The sequence below is a fragment of the Chrysochloris asiatica genome, unplaced genomic scaffold (genome assembly GCF_000296735.1).
Source record: "Chrysochloris asiatica unplaced genomic scaffold, ChrAsi1.0 scaffold00007, whole genome shotgun sequence".
In the NCBI taxonomy this organism is placed as follows: domain Eukaryota; kingdom Metazoa; phylum Chordata; class Mammalia; order Afrosoricida; family Chrysochloridae; genus Chrysochloris; species Chrysochloris asiatica.
This window is the reverse complement of record NW_006408525.1, coordinates 22,840,226-22,851,600: the sequence shown is the minus strand read 5'-3', so window position 1 is coordinate 22,851,600 and position 11,375 is coordinate 22,840,226. Positions and strand designations below refer to the sequence as shown.

Here is an 11,375-nt window from a genome sequence, read left to right as displayed (position 1 = left end):
GAAGTGAAGAAAAGCTACTTCACTCGTAGGTCCCATCTTTCACAAGAAACAAAGGCATGTCTCACAAATGTCACTCAACTAACGGCAGTTCACTGACAATGGTCCTGATACCTGGGCTTCATCTTTCTTCCAGTTCAAAGGCAGTGGTGAGGTACTCCTTTGGAACAATCCCAACAATGCTGTTCAGTTCTCCTACCCACCAGCCATACATAGTATATTCCTGAAAAAGGAAAAGAAGATTGGTTCAGTTGGAATTTGGTCATGCATCTCTTCATCTTTTATAGTGATCACCTGGGAGACAGTGTCGTGTGGTTTCTGTGTTGGCAGTATGGGTCTGAATTGTTAACACCCAACACCCCTGATGTGATTATTAAATTAAAAAATCAACTAGAGGAGGAAAGTAAACTCTGCCTTCATTTTGCCATCTTCCTGTCGATACCGTCAACTTAGCACACACAGCGTAAACGTTAGATGCCATTGCTGAACCGAAAGAGCATTTTTTTTTTTTATCAAGCTGAGTGGCATGGCCTCTTCAGAGAAAGTTGGGTACCCCCTAATGTGCCTGAATACTAAAGACAACTGGGGGAGAGGGGTGGCCAGGTCATAGTTCAAATCAATAATATTTACCAAGCATCTTCTTTGTGCAAAGTGCTGTTTGAGTTCCCAGGAGAGATGTAATGATGAATCAGAACAATGCTTGCTCCCTGGAACCTTACAGCATAGAGTAATGGGCTTTGGAGTCAGACAGACTGGGATCTAATCCCTGTTCGGTCATTTAGTAGCTGTGTGACCTTAAATTCTCCTAGCTTTAACTTCCTCATCTGTAAGAGCAGGGATAATATCATTCTTTCCCTCAAATGCTGTGGGGAAATAAATGACACCATAGACGTAGAACCAATGTAGAGCACCTGATACACAGTAGGTGCTCTACACATTAGATTCCTCCCTTGAAAAGGATGGGCGGTTGAGAGGTACATCAATAATGGTAATAACAGGCAAGACGTAAATGATACAAGGCAGGAGCAAACAAGAAAGGGACTGAGAGGGTTTGAAAGAAGGAGTGATCCTACAGGGACCCGTGGATACGGGAGAGCTTCTCAAAAGTAGAATAGTTCCCTCTAAGCCTGCACCCCCCACCCCCACCCCAGTCCTCAGCCCCTTTCCCTCTCCGGATCCCAAATCCCCAGCCACACCATGCATGGACGGGATGGTAACTATGCCAATGAAACGATAGATGATAGATTGAATGTAAAACTAATGTTCTCCCAAGTAAACTATCACACAATTCACAATAAAACATTTATTAAAAAAAAATAATTAATTGAAAAAAAAGTAGAACAGTTGCTGAGTATTACAGTGCTATTCCTGAACTCTCCAGAAAATGTTTTCTTTCTTTTGAAGGAGTAAAGTTTAGGGTGAAACTTTAAGGATGGAAAATATCACCTATCCTGGTTCCACTGGATTTGGGACACCCTGGAGCCGACCCTCTTTGTGCTTTCTGCCCACCTGGTTGCTGAGTTAGACAGGACATAAAACGGAGACACGTAAAATTCTGAGACTCTAGCATTAACTGGAGATCTGTGTGTCTTTCTATATCATTATCGCCCCTCCTCCAATGCTGCCTCTGTCCTCTCAGCAAGTGACCCATTCTCTAACTTCAAAGAGAAAAGAGAAGCCATGGGATGTGTCCAGTCGCCGAAGCAGGTACACTACTGACTCCCATACTTCTTTTCTAGTAACATGGGGTTTAAAGCGTGGTTTAAGACGGCCCCTCACAACATGAACTTTCTTACGAAGTTCTGGGCAGTCTGCCCTTTGCCTCCAGTGTAAATGCTCCTTCCATTAGTACTGAAATGTGTTCAAGTTTCTTTCTCCCTTGAAAACAGCAGTTACATAATCCCCACTTCAAAATGGAACCGCCAGAATGGAAATCCTGAGAATGCTCACGCAGTGTAAAGAACGTAACCCACGTCACTTAGCAATTTGTGCAGAAATTGTTGAAAGGGAGCCTACACTGCTATATAAACCTTCACTGAGAACACAATAAAACATTATTTTTAATAAAAAAAAAAAAGTAATTTCATGTCTACTTCCCATTTCTGCTGGTCTATGCATTTCTAATTACTACCGTGTAGCCCCAATGGCTTTCTCTCCATTCATTCTTCTGGCCAATCTAGTGGGACTTCTGTTTCCATGGTTTCCTATCACTTCCTTATCATCAGATTCAACTTCTCAGTCTCTATGAACATACTTGCTCTCTGGGCAATCCAGGCATCATGGCTGTTCCTAAGATATTTTCTTCACTTAGTTTCTATGATAATTATACTCTGATCCCCCTCCTACCTCCTCATTCTTTTTTGCAGGCTCATCTTTTGCTAGTTCTCCTTCCAAGGTGATTGTTTACTAGGGTCTGCCCTGACCCTCTTCTCTCCTGGCATGACGTACTTTTCTTTGAGTGATCTTTTGTGCCTCTGGTTTACTCACCATCTCCCCAAATATTACTGGAACCATTCACCATTCCTACTGCTAACACCTCATATCCTTGAGGACTACAGAAACAAATTCCAAATTGGTCTTGTTATCTCTGTTTTGGCTGCTCTCCAATCTATTCTCATATCTGCAGTCAGAATCTTCCTAAAACGCACACTGAGGATAGTGCTGCTCTGCTTGAAACTCCCATTGCTCACTGTAACCTTTTTAACAAGGTCTGCACAGCTGTGTGAGACCTGGCCTCAGTACTCACAGCGAAGCGCTGCCACTCACACCCTCTAAGTCCAGTAAAACAGAACTTCTCTTAGCTGCTCTCTCAAAAGGGAACCTTCTCTCCTCTCCATTGTGGGGCTTGCTTCAAGCAGCCTTCAGATCTCAATTCCTGAGTCACTTACTCTCTGGAAGTTTCCCCGTCATGCTTTCTGCCTGAGTAGGAGCAGGCTGTGTGGTCCACAGTGCCCTGTGCTTCCTGGAAACCAGGCCATCCGGCTACCTTGTACCTGTCTGCTGCATCTCAATCACTAGATGCAAAGCCCTGTGAGGGATGAGACCTTGCTGGGTTGTTGGCTGTTGTGTTCTCAGTACTGCACAGAGTGGGACCAAATAAACATGAAATGAAGGGAGCAGTGGGGATTAGTACTCTTAGATGAGCAGATTTAGTTACAACAAGATATTCCCTTGGTGACTGAATTGGTTGCGGCAGGAAGAGAGCAACTGCCTTTGGAGACAGCCTTCCCAAATGACTCCCTCGATATCATGAAGTGAGTCTCAAATGCCACAAACAATGAGACTATCGAATTGATCCTTAAAGGGCCTGAGAACTGTCTTTTAAAACACAATCTTAAATAAACGTGTCCACCACTTTTCCCTTCTCTGTCTCACATCCACATTTTCAGACCAGCTTTCTAGACCTCAAGCCCAGCCCCAGCCTGCACCTTATGGAAGTTACTCAGAATCCCTCAGCCTAAGTTTATCAGGAAGGCTTTAAGGTCTCCTTGGTACAAGTTATGTTAATGTTTGTCTTCCAACACCAAAGTTAATGTGTTAAGGTGATTTCTGTTTAAAGCTTTCTTACAGCGTTGCCTTGTGCTTAACAACCAAAAAACGCCCCCAAATCCACTGCCACTGAATCAATTCGGACTCACAGGGACTCTGTGGAGGGTCCCAGTGCCCAATCCACAGAGGTACCAGGGTTCCTTCTGTACACAGGGCCTCGCTGTGAGGGGTGCGCATTCTGCTGTCTTCTTTCTCTGTGACTTATACAAATCTGACTTCAGCTTTTCTGTGATCTCACACCAGAGCACAGGGACAATGTTCTCTGACTGTCTTGGTTCAGTCGACTTGCTTAACCCTGAGTGAAGGTGGGCTTCTACCTGCCAGATGCTGCCATCACCTGCAGGGCCCTAGGTCGGGCATTCTCTCCCTGGTGCTTGTTTAAGGGCCTGTCTCTGACTCACACTTTGCAGCAGTCCCCTTGAGCCTTAATGCTAAGAGTAGGGACAAAGCCTGGAGAGAGTGCAAACAGGAAGCAGATGAAGCTCAGCAGGACACCTGCAAAGGCTGGCCTCCCAGTGTGCTCCCTGTTGCTAGAGTGGAGCACTGACCCTGCCGATTGTAGATGGAGTAGTCTCACCACAGTGGTGAGAACGGATGTTAGTGATATCAACTTTCTGCCCTTCAAAACAAAAGAGCAGGCAGACGTGTGTGCAGAGGACAGCAGTATCATAAGCTGAATGTCTCCTGCTATGGGAGCCTGGGAGCTTAATCAAAGCACCTACAGGTCCTAGGATCTGACTGTCGTTTCCAGATTTCTTCCCTTGGCTGGATACCCGAAAGGGCTGCAGGGCTGAGCTGTTTAAAGCATGAATGGGAAATTTCTAGCCTTCTCTCCTACTACCACCCCCCATGCATTGCTCCAGTCCGTCTGAACACCACGAGGTATTTTAAAATAATTTCTACTTTGATGAATTGCTGGGGAGTCCACAATTGCTCATAATCAAAGGGAGAAAAATGCAAATGAGATCCGGCCGAGAACTATCACCACCAAACGTTTATTTCACTGCACAGTGCCAAAAAGAATTAAAACAACATTAAACTCACAGCAATCATGTTTAAGCCCTCGTTTCCAAGTGCCAAATTACACCACTCTGGATCATACAGATGTTCGTTAATTATGCTAATTTTTATTAAACTATTAAAATGGAGAGAGTACTGGCTCAGCCAGGCAGACCCCAGCTCTGAATGAACTCTGCTCGTGTCTAGAGGTGCTAATTTACAGCCTTTTCATTAAGTTGCTGATTCTTGGATTTTACTTGTAGGGTGGCAAACAGAACCGAATTCCTGGGATCAATGTTTTCAATAAAGACTGGCTTCTTTTATGCCCAGATGTTTGGATAGACTGCAAAAAACGCTGAGAGGTTCCCAGGAGACTTGAAGTCCTCAAAGCAGAAGTGGGTCTACCATCAAGGTTGGTGTCCACACTGACAAGTGACAATGTTAGGGTTTGACACATCTGTGCTCCACTCGGTGACTTTCTCTACACTGTGTATGGATAGGTAAAGCTAAGATGCTAGTGATACCAAATTGCTGATTAAACATGCTCTGCGTAAGAAAATAAAAATCTGTTAGAAAACAGCCGCAACAAACGGAATCCTTTCACATCAGTGCTTACTTCTTGCCACAAAATCTTTTTAGAAGCTTGTCACTAGTACAACATGTGGTTGTTCTCATCATAGATCTTTCCAGGCTTGATTAAACATCTGTTTCTCTCAACACCAACCTTGCCTACCTCCTTGAAACCCCAATATGAGGAAGTTTTAAAGCGAAGACTGGTTATTTGGGCTCCATTATCTGGTTTGAGAAGCAACTGGTCTGGAGAAATGGAGCCTCCAGTGAACAGGAAATAGATGCAGCTCTCACCACCAGCAACAATCAAGTGTTTATGGGGGACTGCACACTGCCATAAAAGGATTTATGCTGCTAAACTCCATCAACAAGGAAAACCCAACCCAACAAAAACCCCAACAAACCCTACCAAACCTGCCATAAAAAGAACAGCAAAAGTCTATAAACGAAAAGCTGTATGACCACCAACCACAGGCATGTTGCACAGCTTGACTCTGCCTCAAGTGGTTTCCCTATTGCTGTTCATGCTTTCAAGACGATCATGGGTCTCCTCAGTGCTCCTCCTGTCACAGGGCCCTGCAAAACTACCCTGTCAGTAGGTGTCAGGGGATATCGGGGGAGGGGGCAACCAGCAGGCTCCCATCATAAGCCTTAAAAGAGATTAAATACCCCTATTCCATGATTGCTCCATTTTAATTTCTCTCTTCCCTGCTGGTTCCTATTTGTCTAAGCGCTTCCATGGCTCCCCTGGAGTAGCACAGACATGACCTGCAATGACCATCCTGTCTTGGGATGAGAATTCAATTTCTAGGCTCAGTGAATCCTAGGCTGTTCCAACAAAAGGAACTCACCAATCTTTTGCCATTCTAGGGCACAGATTCTTAAACTGGAGTCTGTGAACCTGGCCTGTGTCTGGATGGACTTTGTTGGATCTTTGAATTCCTTGTTGTTGTTGTTGTTAGGTGCCATCAGGTCAGTACCAACTCATAGCAACCCTATGCAAAACAGAACGAAACACTAGCCAGTCTTGCGCCAATCTCACAATCATTGCTGCATTTGAGTCCCTTGATGCTGCCACTGTGCCAATCCAACTCATTGGGGGTCTTCTTTTTCTCCAATCCTCCACTTTACCAAGCATGATATTCTTCTCCAGGGACTGGTCCCTCCTGACAATATGTCTGAAGTAAGAGAGACAAAGTCTGGCCATCCTGGCATCCAAGGAACACTCTGGCTGCACTTCTTCCAACACAGATCTGTTTGTTCTTTAGGCAGCCCGTGGCACTTTCAATATTCTCCTCCAGCACCATAACTCAAATGCATCCATTCTTCCATAGTCTTCCTTATTCACTGTCCAGCTTTTGCATGCACATGAATTCCCTGGACTTTGCATAAGGCTTGTATTCCTATGTACATTTGTCTGTCCCTGGGTTGAGGTTCAGCTTGTTCATCAGATTCTTGAAGTGTTCTATGACTCCCCACAGTTTATGAACCAGTGCTCTACAGTAAAAATGCAGCGGTCTTTTCCACCTGGATCTGCACTTTGGCCCTGTGTCTGTGTCCCATTCTTCTCTGTAAATATCGTGAGAGCAAATGAAGAATCCTCGTTCCTTCCATGCTGCATTCCATTGGCCAACTGTCCAGCTGTCCTTCACAGGCTGACGGAGCTTGCTTATCTCTTCTAAGGCACCATCTTTTTAACGGTACCTGAGAAGTTGTGACGTTCTCTCATAATTTCGGTTCAAATCCACATGATGGCTCTCAGAACACGCTGCTTGAGACTGTTGGTTCCCCCTGAGAATGTTCCTAATAGAGACATTCTCTTTTTACATTGAATTGGGCTCTGATAAGCCTCTATGGAACCCAGAAAACATCTCAGACTTTGGTTCTTTTAACCATCAAAGTTCGCTACATCCATAAACAAGAAAATTCCTCTTCAAGAGAATAATCAATCAACCTCTAAAACAAAAGATCAATAACTATTTGATATATGCTTGAGAAAGGGCAATCAATCACAGAATTATTGGTCTATGATTGCTTATTTCTCTTATTAGTGATTGTGCATCAGACATTATTATTATAAGTAAGGGAGGCTGAATTCTTTAGCAGAGTAGAAATATATATATATATATATATATATTTTTTTTTTTTTCACTATGGATTGGCCCACAAATTCTCTACCCCTAAAATCCAGTTTTGAAAATGTAATGCTTTCTTAGGCTATCGTAAGTTATTAAATAAATCGAGAGCGCCAACTCAGCATCCCTCCAAAACTGCTGAGAAAATGAGACTGGGAGCAGGGATTGGGCCTCAAAGACAAACAGGTGTCAGTGGTTTTACACAATGATTGCAAGCACAGGCCCTCCAGAGGGAAAGAGGAAATGGTCGTCAGTTAGGTGATGGTGGATTATTATCAGAACCCCAGGAAGGATCAGAGCTCATGCTTGGCTAAAACCTTGGGTAGCTTGGTAGCTTATCCAGGTTGTTTTGCACCTAAGCCCAAGTTCTTGGCAATCATTTTCTCTTTTCCCATAAATTTAGGGTTTTGATCTATGTCGTTGTTGTTAAGTGCTGTCGAGTCAAGTCTGACTCTTAATGACCCTGTATAGGGTTTCTGAGGAGCAGCTGGTGGGTTTGAACTGCCAATCTTATGGTTCAAAGTCCAGTGTTGATCCTACAACACCACACCAGGACTCTAGAAATCATTATAAAAATTAACTATAAATTTTGCCCTAGTTGAGCCATTCTTACTTATTGCTATATTTCAGGGAACTTGCTAAGTTGGGGAAGGATGTGAGTGAGTATAAGAAAGGGGGCAGGGAAAGGCTGGGGTGGTCAGTGAATGCAGCTGGGGGTGTCTAGTGACAGCTTTACAAACCACACCCAACTAAGTGCTGAGAGTTCTTATTAGGATATGAGGATCTGAGAGCCCTTGAGTGCCAGGGCTTCAAATATTCAGCCTTACTCTGAAGCTCACTTCCTGAGCAGGTGTGCATGGATGATCAAGTCAAGGCCAGGGAAGCATGCACAGAATGACTGAAGTGAACGCAAAACAAGGGGATGTGTACATAAAAAACAGAAAAACCATAAGGTGTGAAAGTAAAAGGGAAGGTGAAACAGGGCTGTAAGTGAAAGAAAAATACAAAGAAACACACAAGTTGTACTTTTATCTACAGAGGAGAGAAAAGGACAAAAGGGAAGGTAAACGCTTCCCAGATGGGAGAAAACAAGGTGCCAAATACAGAATGCAGGAACAATGGAGACAGCACCATTTTGGAGCTGATAGAATTGTGATACCATGTGAGACCGGCGTATTAATATGTATTCCATAAACTGCGCAGCTCCAAGCTCTGCACTGCTCTGTTTTGCTCTGACCGCAGTACCAGCCTCAGGCACCACAACACAATTTGGAAACAATGTGACGGAAATGTTTAATCTGCTCGGCCCATCTGTGCTGCGTATTTCTCCAGATCTCCCTGAGAGAGGCGCCTTGAATCTCCACATTGCCTTTAATATTCTCCTAAATCACCTCCCCACTGCACTTCAAGGGCCATTGCTACAATATCACAGGTTCATCTAAAGTGCAATGGGGAGGGGGGAAGGGGAGGCACAGGCCCAGATATTTTTTATTTTAAAATAATTTCCAGAGATTGTCTTTTCTGCTTCCTTTAAAAAAAGAAGAAAAGTTATTTTACTGTTGCCGTAAGGTTATTGAGGTTGTTTGGTGCAAAATAGGGTAGAATAGAGTGGAATCATTCTCCAAAGAATTATTTTTATTAATCTCGATTCTCTCAATTGGACATGGGAGGGGGTGAGCAGATGCTCATTTTCTCTTATCTCTTTTTTCTTGCACCTTGCTGGGGTAATGTGTTCATTTGGGGCCGGTGCCTGTCTGCTTCGTGCTTTCTGCATCCAGTGTAGGGTTGGTAGTTCCCAGGGTGAGCCCGGATCCTGTCCTGCTCTAAACAAAGCCATCTAAACTCAGGACAGGCATACATTTAGTGCATGGTCTACATGCCCTGCCTAGATGCAAAATCTACATGACGCTGTCTATATTAATTTTAAGTTAGAACCTTATCTTCTTCTTTTTAAGTAAAATGTTGGGTGTCAGATTTCCATGGCTTTTCCCCACTTGGTTTTGCTAGATTCAGTGATTTGGGACAGGAATGTAGGAAGCTAGGGTAGGTTTTGGAGAAAGAGGGAATGACAAGTCACCATATTCCAAATCCTAAATAAATGGAAGAGAGTTACACATCACCAAGAAAATTAGGATTCCTTTTGCTTTGTGAATTAAAGAAATGAATAATTTAATGCTCAAGATTGTTCCAACGAGGGAAAGGCAACGTCCCAGTTGCGGAGCCCTACAGCCTGTCGGTGTGTGTTACATCATCTGCACACATAGGCGTTTCCATGACAACCGCTTATAGCTTCATTTCCTGGATCCCTCTAGGGGGTGTCACAGCCAGATCCACCTGCTTTTCACCCTACCCTCGGTGGGGTCATGGTAAGGTCGCCAGAATAAATGAACGTGGGTACTAATGATCTGTTTACTGCTGTTTATGCTCTGTGTGTGTCAGGGGCACGCACATTTAGAGAGCTCATTATGGTTGCAATTAGAATGCACCATCGCTAGATATTTAACTCCTTTTTCTTTTAAATTAGCATTTTAATAACATTCTTTGAGCAGAGAAACAAAATGACCATTTTTCACGGACAAACTTCTAGCTGTAGGTGCAACTTTAATGGCAAAGTTGTGAAGGGGAAAGAAGAGAGGGAAAAAAAAAAGGCCATTTTTACTACTTTCTCCCTCTCTTCCTTACCAAAAGGATATTTTTATTTGCTTTCTAACACACTCAATTTCCTAAATTTGTTTTGAATCCAATTATTTTGGGTGGTTTAAAGTACTGCACTCTTGTTGGACGGAAATTAGCAGCGATTGAAATTAACTTTCTATGTGACCTGTGAAAGGGGCTAAAATAATTACAAGTTGTATAAAAACCCTTTCTCCAAAAGACCCTTTGCTGCTGGGTTGGGCTGTGTTCGGAGATGATTACCACTATCAGGATATCTTGATACAGTAACTACAGGGGCTAGTTCCTTTAAGAAGGTGATTGCAGTTATTGTTTGTTTTATAATTCTCAGGATTATTTTATACAAAGTAAGTGATGACAACCATTTGTAATTATAGACAGGATAGGCAAGAAGCAGAAAGAATGAAAATAATACCACATCATGAGTCACTTACAAATGGTGAGATGCTGGAGTCTCAGAAAGCAAGAGACACAGACCAGGGAAGATGCAATCGAGAGTCTCAGTAGCAGGAGTGGTCTATGAAGCATTGCATTTTAGGGATCAGCCAACACCTTTTCTAGGTGTTTACAGATGTTCTGTTTGTGGAAAGTGGAGTGAAAAATAACAATTTGAATGTTTCGATTATCTTTCCTAGTCGTTCCATTTTCATTATTTATTTCCTATAAATCGGGACCTTGCGGAACATCATTCTGCAGACAAGGAGGTGGATGGGACAGCCAATGTGAATGAGGAGATAGATGGTGGGTGCGTGTAAGATAGATGCTATGCGTTTATGAAAAAGAGCGGTAGGTCTGCATTTGAACACCCGTAGAGTACAGCCAGCAAGCGTGTAAACTAGAAGGAGTGTTTATAGGTGGGGGAAAGGGTGTGAGGAAGACCGTGTGAGAACAGGTACAAAACATGAAAAGGTTTGCTTCTTTTGCTACCCTCCTAGAAGCCACGTCCAAGTTTCACCTAAGATGTCCCATGCTTGCTGGCGATCATGTGAAACCGGGCAAGTCTTTCCATGACACCAGGAGGGGGATTTCACAGCCAGGAGACTTAGGAGGTCAATAGTTGAAAAGTAAGTGTTAGAAAAGAGAGGTCTTTATCAACATCAAAACAAGCCCATGATAAAACCCTCCTATAGAAAGAGAAAAAAAATTAAAGGCAGGCTGGAAAAAAAAAAAAAAGAAAAACAGCGTTTATAAAAACGCAGGTTTAAAGTGCCTATGTTTTTGTATCAGTTTAGTTGCACCTTAGAACCTGTCATTTCATAAATAAAATACGGATGCCACAGACTATAATTTGGTGATAGCTACCCCAGGACATATCTAGATGCACTTCTGTTATTTTAATTAAATACTGCATTATGGTTTGTGACAACTACATAGCTACAGCGTAAATGAATTTGGAATTAAAGTGTTACTTAGGCATCCAGTAATTTTTGTCTCATTCCTCAGTTTTACAAA

At 43.1% G+C, this 11,375-nt stretch overlaps 1 protein-coding gene across 1 annotated transcript in view; it reads right to left on the bottom strand.

Moving 5' to 3' along the window:
* Positions 1–118: 118 nt before the first annotated feature.
* The window catches only part of SKAP1 (src kinase associated phosphoprotein 1), a 458,887-nt gene continuing 447,630 nt past the window's right edge, over positions 119–11,375 (bottom strand). The window contains exon 12 of the mRNA XM_006833657.1: positions 119–220. Coding sequence (XP_006833720.1) covers positions 119–220 — 102 coding nt within the window. The remainder of the gene's footprint in view (positions 221–11,375) is intronic.